Source organism: Cupressus sempervirens, chromosome 8 (genome assembly GCF_028749045.1).
Source record: "Cupressus sempervirens isolate cs-2001-9-10 chromosome 8, ASM2874904v1, whole genome shotgun sequence".
NCBI classification, from domain to species: domain Eukaryota; kingdom Viridiplantae; phylum Streptophyta; class Pinopsida; order Cupressales; family Cupressaceae; genus Cupressus; species Cupressus sempervirens.
Window position 1 is genome coordinate 584,309,847 of NC_143125.1, and position 23,814 is coordinate 584,333,660.

Sequence of the window (23,814 nt, forward strand, 5' to 3'; positions counted from 1 at the left end):
GATGCATCTGGCCCCACTATCGGCTGCTGAGTGCCTAAAGCCATTTTCACTGCTTCTACCATCCGCTTAGCAGTGCTATCCGTGGACAAGTGTGGTATCTCATTTATTTGCATCAGGTGACTCCTCCACCTGTGTCTGCGTGCCTACATGATCTCCTTTTGGGGCTACTTCCCTTGCAGGTGTTAGAATGCCTATCGCTCGTGGTGCTAGTGTGTGGTTAAACCTCATACTCAAGCACGTGCTCAACTTTTGAGATTTATGTTACTAAGGACATATCAGTATCCTTGGAGGACGTGTCCTGTTTCCCACTATCTGTGTTCTTGTGCTCAGAGTTTTCTGCCTCTTGTCACATCCTTTTTTGTTCGATGGCCTTCTGCCCTCTGGGAGTATCCAGATGTTTCCATTGCATGATCAGAGGCTCTCTTGGTTTTGTTGGACCTAGCTTGATCTCCAACCTATCATTGGGTATCATCCGTGCAATAGTGTCGAGAAATAGGTTGATGGCGTAGTGTGGCATATAAAATTTTTTGCGCTGCAGCATCTTGAACTTCTACATGTGCTCAACTTGTAAGGATGCCGAGTCATATACTATGCCATTCATGATACCGTTCGTCATGGTCATTTGCAGCAATGAGATATCTGATGCCTTACTCGAATCAGTGCTCTTTGATACTATTTCTACCAATTGCTCTTTGACTCTTCGATCGAGTTTCTTTGGCTTGTTATTGATTTTCCTTACTCCCTGTGCATGACCTAGTATGCCGGATACCTTGGTGAAGTCTGCAACTCTAAAAGATATCACCAAATTCTATCCCAGAGAAGGAAATGAGCTTGTTCATGAGAATCTGTCATAGGTTTCCAACATGGTGTAGAGAAAACTCGTGAAGTCGCGAATGCAGAATACTGGCATCCGCAACACCCATTCCACCTGTGCCCTCCGTATGTTGTCCTTTGCAAAGTGATCATTTGGGGCCTCCTACCACCATTTTCTACACTCTAACCCATTCAAACCCTTGAATGTCACATTCTGAGATGTGAGGTGTGTAGTTGCAGCTGATTGTGCCCTTTCCTTCTTTTTACTTGTATTGTCTGCAATACGCACAGCCAATGGTAAAGCCTGTACATTCCTGCTCATTGCATTGCTTTATGAATTTTCTTCTAATTTCTTCTTTCATGCTCTCTTCCTGGCTAAATGCATAACTGTCACCTCTTTTGTCTTATTGTGTAAATAAGACAAAACGGTTAGGTTAGTTGCTGGACTCTTCGTACCACTTATCCCGAGTGCTTGGCTGGTACAACTGTACGACCTTCTGGCTTAACCCTCAATTCCTTTGTATCCGTACTGTTTTATGCCCTCTAGTCATGATCTTACGGTGGATCCTAATGCTCTTCAATGTCCTTCTTTGCCTCGCGTTTGTACGGTTTTGCTCTTCTTGCTTGGCCAACCATATGGTATATTATATACAGCTCTAGATGTCTACACTTTACTTTCAATGTTTTAGCCGTACGGTATGCTCCTCTTTTCTTTCTAGGCCGTACTGCAGCCAACAACATGGTCCTTCTATTTCATCACAGCCCTACGACTTTCCACAGTAACGATTTCTCCTTGGTGCAATGCCCTCCGTACAGTGGTGTTCTTGTTTGGTTCTATGAGATAGTTCCTTTTCATTTTTTAAACTTTTTGTGATAGTTGGGTTTTTGTTGTGGAAAGTTTGTCTAGATCTTCCATTTACGCAGGCAAGTTCCTGTGACACAATTCGGCTCCAGTAAACTGGAGACTTGTTGGATTTAGTGAGTTTCAGCAAATCTTGTAATACCACACTTGAATACTCAATAATCAATTGTCTTTGCAGATATTATGATGGAAATATCTTGTAATAGTACACTTGAATATCTTGTTTTTGTTGGAAATATCTTGTAATACTAACTTGAATATCTTGTTTTTGCTGGAAATATAAAATTTAATATAAACTGCATTTAGGTTTTCAGGTGTATATTATTATAGAAAAAAGAACAATTTTATATTAATGCCCATGAATTGCTAAGACAGGAAATTAAATGATGAGTCATAGTGTAATTCTATTTGGTTTAACAAATGAAGGATGAATGTTCCAATTTTACAGAATAATGGGTTCATTTGGTTATCTACTTGTAAGAAAAATGACAAAATGCTTAAAAGAAAACTGTTGTTTATTATTCTTTGATACTTTTTTGTTGAGAAATTATTAATAATTTCTTGGGATGGAGGAGACTATTTCTCTTGAAATTATTCAATTGGTTATCTACTACTTGTTAGGTAGTGTAAAATGGTGTTTTCTAGTTCTGTTTGTGCAATATTCAACATATAATGTTTGTTTGCTCATCTTTTACCTTTTAAAAGATTTGTTTGATTGCTTTCATTTTGCTTTGATGATACAAAGAGTTTGTGAGGTTGGGAAGTGTCTTGTTTTAGAAGATTGAGCTTCTTTGTCCATGAAGTATATTGCCCTAGTAAAATGAGTTGTCTAGACTTTAAACCATTCACATTCCTTGCCGTATGTTTGCTTTGTCCCTTAACAAATATTGTCTTGAAATATTTATCTCAAAGTTTCAATTTGTAATAAGATTTTAATTTTTTTTTTTAATATTTGACAAATGCTTTTTATGAAGAAGACAAAAAGTTTGTAATGGGTATTTGACTTTGTGTTTGGAACTGTACAGATTCAGAGGGAGGCTAGGCTATTTAATTCGAAAAAGGAGGAGATCAATAATTTTCTCCGCAGTCCATACAAATCTCCTTTAAATTCCACTTCAAGTGGATTTAATTCCTCTCCAGCTCCATTCTCTAATGAAAATAACATGATTGCATTAGTTCCAAGTGCTGGCCTCTTTGGCAGTAGAACTGGCGGAACTTTTCAGACCAGGCAAGATTATATGGGATTTTACTTAATAATGTTTCATTGATTCAAGTAGTGTTGTGATGGATTATTATTAATATTTGATCTACATTTAGTATACTTATTTCAAGGAAACAGTAGATTTGATAAAATTCGATTTAAATTGGTTGGCAATTTGCTTTCTAGCTATCAAATTTCCTTTTGTATGTTTGCACATTAAATAGTATGCATGAGATATGGAAATGAAGAGAAAGCCTTGCAATTGTGATCGTGAAATGCACAAAATACTTTGTGAATTAATCCTTTGCATAGCACTTCAAAATCATGCTTGTTTCCTTTTCTAGTAATTGATTTGAACCATATAAGATATTAAAATGTTGCATTTGTTCAGCTCGTCTTATCTATTGAATTGGAATCTTATGTTAACATTCAAAGCCTGAGGTTAAGGACCAAAATGACAACATAGAAAGAAAGAAACTATATTTTTTCCCACAAATAACTAAGGCCAATAGTGTTGTGGTGTTTTATGATACTCACTTAGAGAGAATATTGTTGCGGTGTTTTATGATACTCACCAACAGAGAATAAAATACCAAGAATTGTATCCTCTCTTGAAATGTCTCTTGAACAAGCAACTGTCTTAAGTGCTAAATGACTTGATCAATTAAGCCAACCCTAAGGTTTACAATGCGAACAATTCAACTTTACAATGGATCAACTAAGTGAATGATGTGATTTTCTGTTCTCCCAAAGGGACTTACACAATATTCCTGAATTTTATCAATTATTTTCCCTTAAAGCAGCTGGAACTAATATAGTAAAATGATTTGAACTTGAAATAAAAGATAAAACAGATGAGGGATTATAGAAATCTAATCTAAACCTAAAGAAAACGATGATAATGTATAGTGCCTAGATAAATAGATTCCTTAAACCAAGCTTTGCTTCACCACGAGGAAAGAACTACATTAAATTGTTGCAATCTCCTTAGATAATGAATGATTTTCATTTTGTGAATATTCATCCAAATACAAAACTTTGGCATAATCTAAATGAACATTCACAATTGAACTATTGTGAAATGGGTTTAGACTAATCATGTACGACAATTTTCAATCAACAAATCACAAATGGTATGAATTAAGGAATTAATCAAACATCTTGTAGTATCCCCCTCTTAAATTTAATAAATAATAAATACTAAAAATAAACTAATTGACAAACAAATAATAATAAATATAATTTATTATTAAAATTATGTATATATATATTTATACACATTTTGTTTGATTGGTAAAAGGCAAATGCCGTATTTTATTATTTTTCAATAACTATTTATTTTTACAATTTTACTTCGTTCAAAGTATGGGCTGTGGGAAAAGGTACGGAGAAGAAAACCCCTGTTGTAGCCTAGGACATTAGTCCTATGTCGGAGAATACACTTGCCCCATATATGAGGACTCTTCAGAAGGTATCCGTTCTGTTTGCATGTCTTAAATTATTGTTATAATAAATATATTTATATATTGATACAATACAATACAAGATTATAAATGAATATAATAATATTATAATTATTATATTTATTGCTACTAATAATATAATATATTGTAATAATTATAATTTATTATTATAATATTAAATTACTCATATCCTTAATAAATAAACAGTATATTTCCATGAGAATAATAATCATTGATATTTGTCCTAGCACTATATCAAATTGCAAACATAACTCTTTGCATTACTATGTAATCTGCCAACAAAGATATATGAATTTACTCTTTTTAGGTCAGCAGCACTTCAAAGACTCTCCCACTATAATCATCACCATCAACACTGCATAGGTATAAAGACTATTCAATTCTATAACGAGGGATATCTGCATAGAAGTGACTTAGAATTGAGAGATTAAGCAAGGTAACAAAGGATCATACACAACAATGAATTAGCAATGACTAATTGTACCATACGGAACCCAACAAAAGATTATGAACAAGCGACTAATACTGGGCTTGCTGAGTCACCATAGTGGACCCTACAAAAGGCAGATGGCATGAACGTAATATTAGAATTCTAGAATAGTAATTGCATCGAAAGGAGTTATTGACTTCCACTTATTCAGTACTTAGAATATACATTGAAACAAAGTAGTAGTTAAAAGATTATCCTGATGCAAGGTGCTCCCCTTAATACCATAAACTCATAACAGAAACAAAGAAACAACAACAAATGCGAGAACAAAATATAGACTTCTTACTTGCGCCTCACATGTGGAATTACAGAATTCATAAGTACAATATGCTAACCCACATAGGCGCCTTCAATACAATAATTTGCAAGATAAGCTGCGAACTATCACTTAGAGCTGTCCTAGATAATGTTCGAGCCTTTCTTAAATAGGTAGTTTTATGTCGCCCGGGAAGGTTCTAGATGATCAAACTTAATACTTAGGGCCGACAAACCCTAACAAAACATATACAGTCAGCCCAATACATCTTTGACAATTATTTTAGAAATTTCGGGTAGCCCAACTTCGACAGTCCATAACTCACGAACCATTGCTCCAATTGGCTATTATAACCACTTTTCGGAAATGCCAGGTCGTGATCTACAGACTCAAAATTGCGCAAGCGCCCTTCCGTTGAGTTTTCGGACCTCATCCGGGCACTCTAAGGCCTCCAACGGTGAGCCTGAAGATTTTTTTGCAAATTTTTCCATTGAAAATCTGCAATAATTTCTCCGATACTTAAGTTGGAGCAATGAGATTTTTATGGTAGGCTTATATCTCTAAAATGAACCTTCCTGTAGAAAATGAGAACATTCCGAGCTCATATGACAAACGTACTAAAAATAACAAGTTTCCATAAATAGTAACCACCATGTCTACTAGTCCTTATTAAAATAGAAAAGACTGAAAATAAAATATTTTTGGGTGATGCAAGATTTGTAGGAGTTGATGAAATCCAACTCCACAACTCGCCAAGATCACCTGCATGCAAAATAACCTGTCGAAGGGAAACCAAGAAAGAAGAGGTGGAGCTTGGAAAACCCTAAACAGACATGAGAGAAAACATGTTGCAAAATAAGGAAATTGTATTTACAATGAAAATGAAATTATGAGTTGTGCTGTGAAAATACTATGAGAGAGCCCGAATATAAAGGTCTCATGGAAGCTTGTAGAACAAGCTGGAAGGTGGTAGAAGATAAGGTCAACAACTCATCACTACATGCATTAAATACTAAATATTAAATAAATGCATTAACCTAAGTAAACTTAAGTAAATAGAATAAATAATTAATTATTTACTCTAACAAGATTGTCCTTACACCCTGGATGCTCCTGCATCAGACACCCAAGGTAATTTGAGAAGTGACCCTGTCACATCTCAGGTGTTCAGAGGAAAACTAAGACGGTTAACCTCCTTCTTAGCTAGGCATGATGAATCCTCAACTGGCCTCCCTTTTCATTTGACCAGATATTTCTCATAAGATCTGTTTCTGGTACTTTTTTAGAAACAAAACTTATGAGATGTGGCAGGGTCTTTTCTATTTTAATAAGGACTAGTAGATAGGGTGGTTACTATTTATGGGAACAAAAACAGACTGAAAATCAAATATTTTTAGGTGATGCAAGATTGCCCTTACATTCAAGATGCTCCTGCATCAGACACCCGGGGTAATTTGAGAAGTGACCCCGTCACATCTTAGGTGTTCAAAGGAAAACTAAAACGGTTAACCTCCTTCTTAGCTAGCCATGATGAATCCTCAACTGGCCTCCCTTTCGATTTGACTAGATATTTCTCATAAGTTCTGTTTCTAGTACTTTTTCCAACACGATTGTCCAGTATCTCCTCAATCTCCTTTGTAGCCGAACTAGCTGATGGAATGCTCCACTGTGCTTCTGCAACTTCATCTCCATCACCTCCTTCATAATACTCTTTCAAATCTGAAATATTAAATACTGGTGAAATATTCAATTCAATAGGCAACTCCACTTCATACGCATTTCTAGAATCATGCCTTTTCACTATCTTGCACGGTCCAAACTTCTTCATCTTCAGCTGATTATATGTACCCACTGGAAAATGCTCCTTTCTCAAATGAATCATGCCTTCATCTCCAATCTGAAATTCCTTACATCTCCTTTTCACATCTGCCTTAGCCTTATATTGTGTATTCATCTTTATGATGTGCTTCCTCACCTTCTCATGGATGTTCTTCAAATGTTTAGCAACATCTTCTACTTCAGCACTACTTATCTCGCCGTTATCCAACTGCCTCAATTCAGAAGCATTTCTGGGACTACTCCCATATACAATCTGGAATGGTGATTTACCAGTACTCCTATTGACGGAATTATTATATGCAAATTCTGCCTGTGGTAAAATCATATCCCATCTTTCTGGTTTATCTCCAATCAAGCATCTCAACAAGTTTTCCAAACTACAATTCACAGCTTCTGTCTGTCCATCAGTCTGTGGATGATGTGATGAATTGCACTTCAAATCTGTCTTCAACTTCTTCCACAATGCACGCCAAAAATACCCAGCAAATTTGGTATCTCTACCTAAAACTATACTCTTTGGCAGACCATGTAATCTCACCACTTTTCTGAAAAACAACTTTGCTACATGAACAACATCACTAGTCTTCTTGCAAGGAATAAAATGTATCATCTTTGAAAACCTGTCAACCACCACAAAAATAGAATCATGCCCGCGTTGTGTCCTCGGTAATCCAATAACAAAATCCATGCTGACATCCTCCCACGGCTTCTCTAGTATAGGTAATGGCTGATACAACCTTGTATTCTGCTTCACTCCTTTCGTCATTTGACATATTCTACAACTTTGTACAAAATTCGTCACATCTTGTTGCAACTGTGGCCAGTAATAATTTCCAGCAACCAAAGCTATGGTTTTATCTCTGCCAAAATGTCCAGCCAATCTTCCACTATGCTTCTCCTTGATGAGATTCTCTCTCATTGAACTTCTGGGAATGCACAACTGGCTTCCTTTGAACAACATACTATTCTGGATCATAAAATCCAACCACTTTGTCCTGTCAAGTGTAACATGTTTTGTACAAGCCTTCCACGCTTCACCAAAATCAACATCATCTAGATACAAAGTACCGAGTTCCTTGAACCCAACCACCTCTATCTGCATTTCTGTCAGGAAAAGTTGTCTTCTACTAAGAGCATCTGCAACTTTTGTTAGACTTTCCACTCCTGTGTTTCAAAACAAATGTATAATTCTGCAAAAACTCAACCCACTTTAAATGCCTTTGGTTCAATTTTCCTTGACTATTCAATATTGCAAAGCTTGATGATCAGTATACAAAACAAACTTCTTAGGAAGAAGATAATGTCTCCACTTCTTTAATGCTTGAACTATAGCATAAAATTACTGATCATAAACATAATATTTTCTTTTTGCATCATTCAACTTCTCACAGAAATAAGCAACAGGTCTACCTTTTTGGCTCAAAACAGCTCCTATTGCAATACCACTAGCATCACAGTCTACTTGAAACACCTTGTTAAAATCAGGAATGCTAAAACAAATTGCTCAATAACTTTCTGTTTCAACAGCTTAAAACTCTTATCAGCTCCGACAGTCCACTTAAACTCTTTCCTATCTCCTCTCATTGTTTCAGTCAAGGGTCCACAAATATTGCTAAAACCTCTTATGAACTTTCTATAAAATGTAGCCAGTCCATGAAAAGATCTTACCTCTGTCGCACTCCTTGGAGTACGCTATTCGAGGATAGCCTTCACTTTCTCTGGGTCCATTTTCAGACCTTTTGCGGAGACTACAAATCCCAGGTACACCAACTCCTTTACAAAACTGCACTTCTTGAGGTTTATCAACAACTTTTCTTCCCTCAACTTATCAAACACCTTGCTAATATGAATCAAATGCTCCTCCAATGTCTTACTAAAGATCAATATATCAACTAGGTAAGCAATGGCAAACTTTCCTAGAAACTCCTTTAGTACCTCAGTCACGAGCCTCATGAAAGTGCTCGGTGCATTGGTTAGCCCAAAAGGCATGACTAACCACTCATATAGTCCTTCCCTTGTGTTGAAAGCAGTCTTCCACTCATCACCCTCCTTGATACGAATTTGATGGTACCCACTCTTCAGATCTATCTTTGTCAAATACTCAGCTCCACTCAAGCAGTCCATAATATCATCCATCCTTGGCAATGGAAATCTATACTTTATTGTCATCTTGTTGATAGTGCGAGAATCTGTGCACATCCTCCATTCTCCATTCTTCTTTGGTGCTAATACTGCTGGTACAACACATGGACTCAGACCCTCTCGAATCAACCCCTTCTACAACAACTCATGAACTTGTCTGTTCAACTCTTCACTTTCTGCTAGTGTCATTTTGTGCGTTGCCTTGTTTGACAAATTGGCTCCTTGAACCAAATCCATCTGGTGACTGATCTTCCTCATTGGGGGTAATCCATTAGGTACATTATCTGATACAATATCAAAAAACTCTCCCAACATATCTTCAACTTCTGCAGGTACCTCCTCTACTTTTTCTTTACTATCTTTAGGAATTATAGCAAAATACATATGCTCATGCTTCATACCTTGAAGAAACTCTTTTCCATCAACAAAACATATTCTGGCAGCACTACATACCTTTTCTTCTTTATCCTTCAACGACTTCAACTTATGTTTCACGCCATCCTTAGTTAGAGTGTAGGTATTTGTTCTCCCATCGTGTACAACATGCTTGTCAAACTGCCACAGCCTACCCTACAACATATGACATATGTCCATAGGTATGATATCGCATAGTACTTCATCCTGGTAGCTTCCAATTTGGAACTTCCTTGAGCACTGCTCGTTGACCATGACCTTGTGGTCATCTTGCACCCAAGCAATACGGTATGGACGCGGGTGTGTCTACCTCTTCAGCATCAACTTGATGACCATCATTTCTGACACCGGATTGTTAGTACTTCCACCATCAATGATCACATCACCACACTTATCTTCACATCTGCACCTTTTGTGAAACAAGCTCCTTTGCTTAGGTCCATTCTCACCACTTAGCAGTACTCTTCGGTTAACTAGGACTTCTCTTTCAGCATCTTCAGAATGTGAGGATCTGACATCTTCATCAACATGTGCAACTCTGGCTTGGCCTTTTGTTCTTCAATCTATCCTTCCTTGGCGCTGGGTACATTCAAATGCTCTATGTCCTTCTCCGCAGTGAAAACATTTCCCATGGAAGCCACCTCTTCCAGATCCTTGTCTTCTACCTCTTCCTCTCTGATCTCTATTGTTCTGATCATGGAAACAATTGGAATTGTTTCCCCTTTGGTTCTGATTGCTACTTCCAGCCTCATCCTTGTTCTTTTGATCATCATTATGACCACCATAAGATCGTCCTCTAGATCTTCCACCACAACCTCTTTCATTGTTCTTATTGTCAAACTTCTTGCTCAGTTTCTCCTCAACTCTTAGGGCAAACTAGTATGCCTCCTCAATACTGCTCATTCGAACTAGACTCAGCTCGTCCTGAATGCTTGGCCTTAACCCATTAAGATAATGAGCGACTTTCTCCTTATGAGCTTTTGCATGGCCGGTTCTAGTGAGAACTCGATAGAACTCTTTGGTATACTCTTGAACAAATTTTCCCGCTTGCTTCAACCCTTGCATTTTCTTTAACAGATCAAACTCATAATACACAGGAATGAATTGTCGCTTCAGTTTAGTTGCCATCCGTTCCCATCTGGTGATTTTGTCCTTTCCCTTTCTATTTCGCTCCAACTGAACCTCTTGCCACCAAAACTTTGCATGTCCCTTCAGTTTTGCCTTCGCAAACTTGTCCCTATCAGGATCTTCAGTATTTTCATATTCAAAGTACTCCTCCAGTTCATTGATCCAATCGATCAGCTCCTCTGGATTAAGATTTCCTGAAAATATGGGAACTTCAAACTTAGGTCGTTTTCCAATCTTGGAGATGGCCCTAAAAAGCCTCTCTTCTTCTGGGTTTAGAACTGCCTCTGTTCCGGCATTTTCTTCTACTGCATCCTCATCCTCGCTTTCATCTCTTACAGGAAGATTTATTCCTCTACGCATTTGTTCTTCCAATGCTTGTATCTGTCTTTGGAGGGCTCTAAAACCCTCAGGTGTAGCACCTACAACTCTTCCACCATGCTCTCTTTGTGGAGACATTTTTTGCTCTTCCGTTGAAACCCTAATGCAAACTGCCTCACAATTGGCGATTTGTCTACACGCTCAGTCCAAACCACAATCCTGGTATAAACTGCCTCACAGTTGGCAATTTGTACACACACTCAAGAACTCTAGCTCTGATACCACTTGATGCAGGGTGTTCCCCTTAATACCATAAACTCATAATAGAAACAAAGAAATTACAACAAATGTGAGAACAAAATATGAACTTCTTATTTGTGCCGCAAATGCAGAATTACAGAATTCATAAGTACAATATGCTAACCCACATGGGTGCCTTCAATACAATAATTTGTAAGACAAGCTATGAACTATCACCTAGAGCTGTCCTAGACAACCTTCGGGCTTTTCTTAAATAGGTAGTTTTATGTCGCCCGAGAAGGTTCTAGATGCTCAAACTTAATACATAGGGCTAACAGACCCTAACAAAACATATAGAGTCGGCCAAATACATCTTTGACAATTATTTTAGAAATTTCGGGTAGCCCAATTTCGAAAGTCCATAACTCACGAACCGTTGCCCAGATTGACTATTATAACCACTTTTCAGAAATGCTAGCTCCTGATCTACAGGCTCTATCATAATACATAGATATTGGATTAGATTCAACTTCAAGTGCTAGATCTGATTCAACCAATGAAAAAGTGGGATGCAAAAGGATTTTGAAGAACTTAAAATTCATTTTTATGTCAATTGATTCTTCAAAGGGTATTTTGTGGATCATTGAAAATCACTAATCATGGATTAGAATTTGGATATTGAATTGGACTTTGGATTAGGATTTGGACTTGGAGAAATATGATTTATCATTTTATTGTTCAGTCACCAGGACAATACTAAATTTGCTGATGGAGTTCACCATTATAAATCGCCTTTTAAGTAATTTCACATCCTTGATTGGAAGTTTGCACTCAAATGGTAGACTTCCTATTTGATTCTAGTCTGGCTTTACACTTTTTCTGGGAATTCACCCTTAAATCAGATTCATTGCACCTTCATCTGCTTTAGATTTGCCTCCTGTTTCTAATTTGGCCTTCTAGTGTTGGTGAATTTGCCTTTATTCACACTCTTGTTGGTAAATTGCACCTGCTAGGACTCTTGCTTTTGATCTGCTTTAATTTTGTATTGAATGTGTTTAAATGATGCTTTGATCTCCTCATATACCAGAGCTTGAGTTTGGAATTACAATTTCATTGATATAGCCAACCCTACTAGCCTTTTATTTGCATTTGAAACTTTCATTTCTTTATGCCAAGTTATGCCAAGTTATGCCAATTTTTGTGTTCAAGTCTTCATCTTCCTCTTGGATCATGTTGGCTAGCTTAATAATCAAAACTTCTCTTTTTTTACCCTTTTAAGTTTCATTTAATCCTTAGGGCATAAAATTTGACCTATTCATGAAATTCTTGGGTAGAAATTTATGGTGGACAAGGATTCTTAAGCAAAATTTTGCTTTTCACAAAGATTTTTGGGCAAAATTCCCAAGTGTTTAAGGATTGCAAAGGGGAAATTGATGCATCTTGGAATTGAGAGTGGAAGGAAATAATTGTTTAAAGAGAGGAGTACTGTTGACAAAAGTCCCGAGAATTATGACTTGCACAAGGTGACAAAAACACTAAGTTCTTTCACATGTTTACAAAATAAGAAAGAGCCTCAAATACAATTTTCTCAATTCAGGACTCAGTGACAGGTCATCTACTTTTTGACTCACTAGAGATAGAATCTGAAGGCGTCAAATTCTTTCAGGACCTCTAAGCTCCTAACACTTCATACTCACTTGCTCCTGATCAAGAATCTGAACTTTTGGGGGCCATTCCATCCCTGATTTCAGAACTGGATAATGAAATCCGTCTGGCTTCCTTCCCTTTATGGAAATTCACAAGGTCCTTTTCTCTATATTAGCTGAAAAAACACCTGGTCCTGATGGCTTCACAACTCTTTTCTTATAGAAATGCTGGGGTGTCATCAGCTTTGACCTCCTAGATGTAGTGGAAGAGTCAAGAAAGAATGCTTCTATATTACAACATTTCAATGCAACAAATATTGCCCTCTTCCCAAAGTGTAAGGGTCCCAAATTTTTTGCAGATTTCTGCCCCATTGCTCTTTGAAACACAATCTACGATATCTTTACTAAGGCTATTTACTTCAACATCTGACAATTAAGATTCTCTCTCCTGAGCAAGGGGGTTTTATTCGTGGGAAAGAGACTATGGAAGGTCTCCTTGTCTTCCATAAACCTCTCCATACTATTACCATGCACCAAATCCTAGCATGTTTGGTGAAATTGGATATGATGAAGGCTTATGATTGATTGAATTGGGATTTTTTGTTCAAAGTGCTTAAGAAGATTTGGTTTTCCACAAAAATGGTGTAACTGGATTAAAGCATGTATAACAGGGGCTCGCTTCTCAATCATCATCAATGGAGCCCCAGCTGGGTACTTTGCTCCCACCCATGGAGTCAGGCAAGGAGACCGCTTATCTCCTTTTCTGTTTATCATCATCGCAAAGGCTTTTAGTAGGATCATAAATTTCAAGAGAGAACAAGGTTTATGGCTAGGTGTTCAAATCGTGGGAAATTCCATCTTAACAACACATTCTTTGTTTGCTGATGACTCTCTACTTGCTAGATCTAACATCCAGGAGGTGTAACAAATAAAAAGCACGCTGGATCTCTTCACCAGTGTTTCAAGGAAACAGATCAATGCCCAAAAATCCACAATTTTTGTTCTTAATACTAGGAGGAATGTTGTAGATAAGACTGTATCCATTTTGTATCTGCCTCGAAGGTTCCCTGGTTATTATTATTTGGCAAGATTGTACTTATCAGATATATTCTTACAGCTATTCCTAATTAGCATTCCCAATTCTTGAGGCAGTGGGCCAATTTGCAGATTATAAGAGACGCTAAGAACATTGGGCCGAGAACAATTTCCCAGTAACTTTGGGATACCTCCACTGAATTGATTACCTTCCACAGAAAACCATTGTAAGTTGGGAAGCTTGAGGCCAATGTCTGAGGGAATGGAGCCCGCAAACCTGTTCAGTTCTAGTCCAAGCTCTTCCAGTTTTGTACAATTCAGAAGAAAGGGGAAAATATTTCCCTTGAAGCGGTTAGTATCGACCGTTAGGACCCATAAAAGATTCAACATCACCATTTCTAGGGGTATATCTCAAAATTGTTGGAAGGCGCTGAAAACAAATAAAACAAGGAACAATTTCCTAGAGACATTGGGATGTTGCTGCTGTACTTATTATACATCAATTCCATCGATTGCAATTTGGGTAGCTTATAGCCTATAAACTCTGGAACTGTACCTTCAAGCATGTTGGTCTTCCAAAGCTATTATTAATTTATTAGTAACTCACATTTGTTGCAGTCAGCTAAATGACACCAATTCTGCTGGAATGGTGCGATGCAAGTCATTGGAAGAGAGTTGCAACACCTTTCTAAGAAGATTAATTCTAACTGCTTTGAAAACATTTCTATTCTCCAAGCTCCCCAATCAGTTCTTCATCACATTAAGAAGATCATCAGAGAGTTCCTATGGTCTAGCAACATGATTGCAGAGGAAAAGATCTCATTAATTTCACTCAAGGAATTGTCATTAGCATATGATGCTGGGGGTGATTTTTCCCTTAGAAATAAGGCTCTAATAACCAGTGTTCCGGGCCTCTATGAGTTCGAGGTAGAGGCAGCCTTTCTGAGGCAAATGGCCTCTGGACTCGGACTCGGCCGAGTCTTGGTAGAGTCCAAGTGGACTCGCCGAATCCCGAGCCTAGGACTCTCCCGAAAAGTTAAAAAAAAAGAAAAAAAAAGTTACGAATTTGTGAGATAATAGATATAGAGATTTCTGGAAGGTTTTTTTTTCAGTTTATATTAATTCTGAAAATGATGTTGTGGTATGTTAGGAATTTATTAAGGATTGAATCTTAAACAGTTCCTTGACCAATCTCAGATTATGGAGACAACAAGTTATAATATTCCTATTTCAATCTTTTGGGTGTGTAGAAAATATTGTAGAAAGAATGCCAACTGTCTAACAATATGCCTTATGCAGTTATGAATGCTTGACACTGATTTTGACAGGCTTATTCATAGGTCCTTTCCCAGCTTGCCCTTTTGTATAGGACTTGACACCTTTGGAGTGGGATTATCGTGGTACTAGTACAATAGTATTTAGTCAAGCAAGTAATGATGTTTTTCAAAACTAATCTAGAACTATATCCTTGCATTACAAAAGGCAATGTTCTCCTACAGATTTTATAAGAATAGTTATAAACCAATATAGTCAGCTCCCAGTCTGAAAATATGAACAATATCTGTCATATTATGGGAATTTAATGTTTAAATCTTCAAATGTCGTTGACCAGGTTATAGCAAATTACATAGCTGAATACATAGACGTACTTGAGAGCCCTGTTGCTGTCTACAATGTGCACATAAACTGTAACAACCATATTTCTCAATATCTGAGTCTTCCATGACTTATCTTAAGCATATTTGTAAGAGGGCATAGGCTACTATGAAACCTAGTCTTCTACACTCTAGCTAATATTTTGATATATGTTTTGAACTTTTGATTCCATGGATTTCATATATTGTAGACATTTGACAATGACACTATGTTTAACTTTATATTATGTTATTCAGTTTTTTTCCTTCAGAAAGTCATTTTTCTACTTATGTGATCTATGCAAAATTCATTTTTCTACTTATGTGATCTATGCAAAATTGTGTATGAGTGTTAAGTAGCTTCTATATATCTCAATTATTGTGTATTTGATGTTAATTGACTAAATGATGCATTAATAAATCTTTAAATCCTTAAAAATCTTTGATTTCATGGAGTTTTCGATTTTCCGAGTCCTTGCCGAGACCTGGCCATGTCCGGTCACCGAGTCTGAGTCTGAGCTCAATTTTGACTTTCCAAGTTAGAGGCGAGTCCGAGTCTCGTAACATTGGTAATAACCCCAGTTGTTTATGGCTTTAACAAACATCAACGTCCTTTATAAATCAGAGATTTGGCATTTAATCAAACACTTGGCAAGCAACATTAATAACTCTTGAGTGTTAATCTCCACAATTCCTAATTTCCACACTTTGATAATTTTAAAAAGTTTGGCAATTTTCTGAATAATTCTAATGACCAAATTGCAAGATAGATTTGTAAATTATTTACTACACCACACAACAACGAGATACTGAATTTCTGATCACAAACAATCTATGAATTTATTTGCAAATATTTAATAATGCCAGTTCTAATTCTCTGTCCAAAACAGCTATTACTTTTAAATTGGATTGATTAATATAAATTAGTGCCTGAAAGTAAATACAAACATATAAAAATGACATATGAGGAACCTGTATCTTTGACTGAATTGTATTTTCAAATGGTCCAATAACAATGCACAACTTTTGAACAGAGATTTTATGGCATTCACATTCATAAATAATGCTGTTATAGAATGAGGTTGAACAACCCGAATTGCAGAGGTAAACCTTATCAATTGGCAGATATAAATGGCACTCCAAATAGGGCCCACGGACATCCACTTCTCCACACCAATTAACTCACCCAGTCACAAAAAATACAATAGGGATGATGCTCAATTTTCAGACTCCCAATACCAAATTTCTTAGCAACACTTTGCTTCTCAGCTACAGGAAATGTAGTACGAGAAGACACCATGAAAATCTCAGAATTCACAAGAAACCAATCTCCACTATTCTTCAGCAATGGAGAAAAACCTCAGGTCTATCCCTAAACACGGTAAGTACAATAGGAAAAAAAGTTGCAATAATTCCTAGATATGCAATCCACAATACCGCAGCTGTAGATTACCAAGCACTTTTTAGAATCTTAGACTCAACCCTTTTACTTTAGTAAGGGCAATAAATTCAAAACCTCAGAAAAGCAACAAAGGCAACAAAAGCTAAATATATATATTTGTACTATTGTGTTGATAAAAGTTTCCAAAAAGAACTCAACTTCAGAAACTGCGAAAACTTCCCAAAATAACTCAACTCTTGAAACTTTCCAACACAACATCAGTATAAATATTTAATACTTGGCTTAGGCATATAATTAATTAAATAAAAGAGCCCTTCCCATGATGACTCAACCCTCGACTTAAGTGAAGTTTTAAAGTTCAATTATAACTTTATAATAAGCCATTTAATAATTTAATAATAATTTGGCCACTAAAAATACAATAACTCCCAAAATACTCATCATTTAAATATGTTGTCTGAATAGGAGTCACACCTATTATTTCAAGATGTGACCAAATGCACTTTTCAAAAATAGAAAGGTTCCATCTCAATCAATACCCAACTTATCACATATAGTATGTGCACAAATCCAAGCCCAATTAAGTCCAATTAGAGCCAAACGAAGACCAACCTATAGTTTATGAATTGTGGAGAAGGCAAGACCCTTCAAAGTCGAGCCATTGCCTCAGAAGAACCTCTATTCACAATAATTAGCCTACGAGGATCACAATAATAGGCTAATCTCTCAAACTATGATGTTGGCAAAAATGGGGACATTACAAAGGCCTTTGCTGGTAAATTAGTGTGGCATAGGTATTCTAGAATCTAAACCCAACAGTAGATGGTGCAAGATCCTACAAGAAAAATGTTTGGACTCAAGTGATTCGAGTAGGATTCTCATGGTCCTTGATCCTCCAAAAGGCTTGAGTATTTGGAATTTCTTGACTTCATCCAAAGATATTATGACAAATTACATTTCTTGGGAAGTTCGTAATGGGGAGAGCATAAACTTTTGAGAAGATTCATGGAATGGATTCGCTCCTTTCCCCCAAAATCTTGTATTTTCAGTCATTGTTGATGCTGCTTCAAATTGCTGCGGTAAAAAACTGTCAGATTATGTTTGTGCAGTTGATATATTCACTGGTAGAGCCCACTAGCGAGACCCATAACAACTTTTAGTTGCACCTATGCAGACTAACCTTCTACATATATTTTTTGACACAAGAGTGTTTCATCTTTGAAACATAGCTGATGTTTTGGGCCCTGTCTCTGACTGGTAACTACTCAGTGAAACATGGATACAAAGTGCTCCATCTCCTGTTGAATTACAAATCTAGGCATAGGGATTTTTTTTTTTGTTGGAACAAGTTTGTCTTATCAAAGGTGAGCTGCTTTGCCTGGTTAGCCCTATGGAAGTGTGATGATCCGTTTTCCCTTCTTTCAAAACCCTACTATTAATTATTTAACAGAGATGCTAATAGAGGTGACTGTACACTAGTGTTGATGGTAGAACCTATTGTACGGTGGCAATATGATACTATTATGAAGGGTCGTGTGGTATGGGAGTATGACCGTAGAGTGTTGGTAATGGAGCACAGATGATGTACAGTGAGGGGGACAAGTGAATGCAAGCTTGTGAGGCCGTATGGCATTATAGTGGGCCGTACAATATGGGTCGTACGGTATTATTACGAAATGACTCTGTGCCAATCCATAGTCTGTATGGTTGTGTAGTTGTACAGAAGAAGACATGGGGGTAGTGAAAGTGAGTTTGAACAATACAACCATGAATAAGATGAAATCCAAATAATGAAAATTGAACAAAGGTATATTCAATTAATATTCGTAGATAGATGGTGCTCCGATTTGCCAGATCTGAGCAAAGTGTTACAGGCGACGGAATAGGGTGAGGGTTGAATCCTATTGAAACCGGACAAACCAAATAGGGAAGGTCTTTCACTTCCAAAATGGTGAACAACAGAGAACTCCAACAGGAATTCGCAGTACATAGAAAATAATCCAAAATGCATACCTACCAACTACCCACATGTCGTGCTTAAATACCCATTGGTAAACCTTCCGAGGTTGTAAAAAATAGCTGACGACCACACCTACCTATGAAAACAATTAAATACACTTATTTTATGACTGGGAAATTATAATCCTCTCGTCCCAAAATTTTCTTGTCCTCAAGCAAATACAAATCCGGTTGTACAAAACCTTCTGTAATCAACTTCTTCAATTCTGAGTTAGGTACTAAGTAGATCTTGCCGCCGAAGTAAATGATGTCATCAATAACTTTGTATCTTTCATCACGTATATAGCCATCCATCAATTGACATGCAAAAGTGTTCTTGGAGTACTCGACCAATAGATGGGCCCGCCAACTATCCAAGGAATGGCATAAGTTGTTGACTGTCATGTTTTTACTTGCAGCATCTGGGATCAAATTATGTTTAAAAATGGCCTCCATCTTCTTGCTTGTGACTTCCCTTGATCTTTTATTTGACATTCCTCTTAGTAGCACCTTCTTGCCATCCGTCTCGAATGAGAAGTCCATCCTTTTGAAATTTGGGTGTACTGGTCAAGAGTTTCCAACCACTGGATGCCCAATATGATATCAGTATCAACCAAATCTATGACAAAGAAATCATTTGTCACGGTATAGTTTCCCATGGAAATTTGTAGTTGTGGGAACACATGAGTTCAAGGTAACAAGGTTCCTCCTGCAACCTTAACCTCAAATCCTCCATGCTCAATTATGCGCAATCCTTTACTAGTGATCAAAGATGAATTGATGAAATTGAGTGTGGCACCACTATCAATCATGATTGGAACTCGTTTTTCGTGAAGTGTACCGTGAACCCGGAAGATATCACTTCCCATTGCTATAGTGAGGGTAGCAATGGAACCCCCTTTTTGTATCAGGACATTTATTCTCTCTTGCTGGGTAATTTCTTCATTAGTTACTGAAGGTATTTGTCCTTTGTCGTCATCAGGCATTACCTCAATGTAATGAATCTTTCCCTTCCCCAAGCAGTGATGACCAGGTCCCCATGGTTCTTTGCACATGAAACAGAGCTTTTTCCTTCGGAGCTCTTGTCGAGAATCTTCATCAAACTGAGGTTTTTTCTGAACTGGCTCCTTGTCTTTGTCTTCTTGTGGAGATGGTGTTGGTTTAGCTGTGTGAGTTTTGGAGGAAGATGCAGTCATGTCACGCACCTTCTTAATAGCTTCGTTGAGTGTGCACAGGTTGAACCCTTTGATCCAACCTCTCAAAGGCTCTTTCAACCCATCCATGAATAACACGATATGACGTCTTTTAGATATCTATGCACTGATAACCTTTGGAACTTAGTGATGTAATTGTCTACCGTACCTGTTTTCTTTAGTTGAGCTAGATCTTTGAAGTTCAGTTTAGGATCCTTCCCATCGAAACGATCAATGAGTCTCTGAGTGAACTCAACATAAGATGTTACTTGGTCGTGGCCAAGAGTAACCAATCCATGGTGCCACCATTCTTGTGCCACTTCTTTCAGATGGAGTGCTACGAACTTGATTACTTCCATTTCGGGCATCGGGTTGAGTTGGAAATAGGTGTTTGCCTTCAAAACCCATGCCTGTGTAGTGATGGTTCCAGAGCCATCAAATGGTGATAAGTTTACCTTTCTGATCTATCTCCTAAGATCATCATTAAAATAACCACGATTCCCTCCGACTGAATATCTCATTCTTAGATGAATATAGTCTCTGTAAGATATATCATCTTTCATATTTGCATTCTGCCTATCTTCCCAAAGTTTTTCTTGCATTTATTGAAAAGTGGGTTCTCTTTCTTTCCATGGTGCTTCCGTCCTTTGAAGGAAGATAGGTATAGAGGGTCGAGAGCGAGAGGGTTGAAAGTTTGTTCTTCATGAAACAAAGTCGTCGCTATGCCCATTTGGTTCTCTTGTCTTTCCCTCGGCCAATTTTTGTAGGGTTTCCTGTATAAGCCTTTGGGTTTCGTTGATTTACATTTTGTTTTTGTTTAGCTCTCTTACAAGATTCATGCGTTCTATCGTAGGATCCTGATGATCGGCCATTCTGCCAATAAGGTTATTTCCCCTTCTCCTTCGAGTATAAACTTGCATTCACTTTCACAGGTTGGTAGGATCAAAAGATCTGATACCACTGTGATGATCCGTTTTCCCTTCTTTCACAACCCTACTATTAATTATTTACTAGAGATGCTAATGGAGGTGACCGTACGCTAGTGTTGATGGTAGAACTTGTTGTACGGTGGCAATATGATACTATTATGAAGGGTCGTACAATATGGGAGTATGACCGTACGGTATTGGTAATGGAGCACAAATGATGTATGGTGAAGGGGACAAGTGAATGCAAGCTTGTAAGGCCGTACGGTATTACAGTGAGCCGTACAGGATGGGCCGTATGTTATTATTACGCAATGAACGTGTGCCAATCCAGAGTCTGTGTTCATGAAGTTGTACGTAAGAAGACGTGGGGGTAGTGGAAGTGAGTTTGAACAATACAACCATGACCAAGATGAAATCCAAATAATGAAAATTGAACACAAGTATATTCAATTAATATTTGTAGATAGATGGTGCTCCAATTTGCTAGATCCGAGCGAAGTGTTACAAGCGACGGAATAGGGTGAGGATTGAATGCCACTGAAATCAGACAAACCAAATAGGGAAGGTCTTTCACTTCCGAAATGGCGAACAATAGAGAACTCCAATAGGAATTCGAAATACATAGAAAATATTCCAGAATGCATACCTAAGAACTACCTACATGTTGTGCTTAAATACCTATCGGTAAACCTTCTGAGGGTGTACAAAGATAGCCGACAACCACATCTGCCTACGGAAACAATTAAATACATTTATTTTATAACCGGGACATTACAAGAAGCGAATCTTTGCTAGTAATAGATTGGAGCTCTTGAATATTGCTAGGTCCTTCCAATGTGTCCTTTGCGATTCAAATACAAAAGCAATTGACCACGTATTTTCTTCACTATCCCTTGCCCAACATTGCTAGCATTTCATTATGAATAAGTTGAGCATTGTCTTTTCCTTTCCCAACTCACTTTAGGATATGTTTCAAACTTGGCCTGTACTTACTCCAAAGCAACCTATTCTTCTTTACGGTTGTGTTCTCATGCTGCAATCGTATGGGCTATTTGGTGGGAGCGAAGCAAAAGGGATTTTAGGTAGACTCCTTCGTCTTTGGCAAATGTGTTACATCAACTTGAGAACTCTATTGCAAAAACAATGAATTCTAGTGCTCATAGATGGGAAGGGAGGCATATCTTTACCCCATGGAATGCAAATGTTGGCATATCTTTACCCACCAACAACAACCCTCCTTGAGATTGAATGTTAAATGGCTACCACCCTGCAATGGTCAAGTTAAAATTAACTTTGATGGGGCTTCTAGAGAAAACCCGGGCTTGTCAGGTGTTGGTATCTATATCAGGGACTCTTAACGTAACTTATTGGCTTTGAAATATTTGACTTGTGCACTTGGATGCAAACAATATGATTGAAGGATTGGCTCCCCTAAATGGGTTGGTTCTTAGGAAGAAACACGGTCTCAATCAGATTCATGTTGAAGGTGGCTCGTTGGTTATTATTAATTGTAATGTCCCCACTATGCTGGTTAGTTTGGGACAAGTAATACCTGCAAAATAATGGTTAGAATCATAACAATAATAAAACTAACTATATATTTGTGTTCATTCGTAGGATGGGTGGGTAAGGTGAATTGAATTGGAATGCAAATGTCTTAACCTGTTATAGAGGGAACATATTGATGTGAAGAGTAACGCTGAACAGAAGTGTGTCACTTGGGAACTATAAAATGATAAGGGCAGAGCAATACATGAAGTCAATACAGAAGTACTAAAACTGGAGTAATGCTGCATACACAAAATTGAGGTGTCTAAAGATTTTTATGTAAGAAGTGATGGAAAATGAGCATAGACTGTTGGTGATCTTTGAACCAAATGTGATGATGTGCTAACCAATGAAAGAAAGATATTTGGTTGAAAAGGTATATGCTTATCTGCTAATGATATTTTGAAATATTATTCAAACTCTGGTTTTTGGTTTGATATACAAATGCACAGACATTGGTTTGCTGAATGTTACAATTCGCCATATAGTTAATAATGATCTAACTTAAGATTGGAAGCTTGACAATTATTCCCTTCATGTTTCCTTAAACTCAGCTTACAGGTCCCCCATAAGCATTACAGATTGAATGCACCTTATATATAGATCCAAGCAGTTTTATATTGAAGTAACAATAGTTTCAGTCATATATATTTTATTCTGCTGCAAGAAGTTCATACATATTTCCAACTGTAGAAGTATTCAGAGAATTATTACAATCAGACTACAACAACACTCTGTTTGTAAAGTTTGTCAGAGGTGTAAACTACAGGTTTAATTTGAATTGTAATATTGATCTTCAGATCATTCAGAGATTGTAACTGAATTGGTATTCAGATAGTTTGGGTGGGTGCTCAAAAAGTGGAAGAGTTGATACTCTTAAGAGGAGAGGGGTTTGATGGTTCCTTAGTGTTGGAGCCCTTCAAGTTGTAATTGGATTAAAGTTTTGTGAGGCTGGATTAGGACAGTAGATTCTTGCAGCACTTCTCACCGTGGTTATCTCCCACATTTGGTTTCCACGTCACATATTTGTGCAGTGTTGCTTAGTGTTTGGTGTTTCAATTATATTCTGTTTTTTATCATTCCAATTGAAATATCTGCACAAAGTTTGAATTAAATTGATAAATTGGACTAAGTTTATTCACTACAATTCTGTGTTCTATAATTTGATAGCTGAAAGTGGGAGCACAAATGTCAAACTGAAAAATTAACCACAGTTCGATATCAGATTATTCAGTATTTAGT

At 37.3% G+C, this 23,814-nt stretch overlaps 1 protein-coding gene across 10 annotated transcripts in view; it reads left to right on the forward strand.

The window, feature by feature from the left end:
- The window catches only part of LOC149543781 (Zinc finger C-x8-C-x5-C-x3-H type family protein), a 169,774-nt gene that overhangs the window by 83,768 nt on the left and 62,192 nt on the right, over nt 1-23,814 (forward strand). For all 10 annotated transcript variants that reach the window (XR_016355677.1, XR_016355676.1, XR_016355679.1 and 7 more), the window contains exon 6: nt 2,701-2,903. Coding sequence is in view for 3 of the 10 variants with exons in the window: in XM_089798467.1 (XP_089654593.1) it covers nt 2,701-2,903 (203 nt within the window). In the remaining 7 variants the exon portion in view is untranslated. The remainder of the gene's footprint in view (nt 1-2,700; nt 2,904-23,814) is intronic.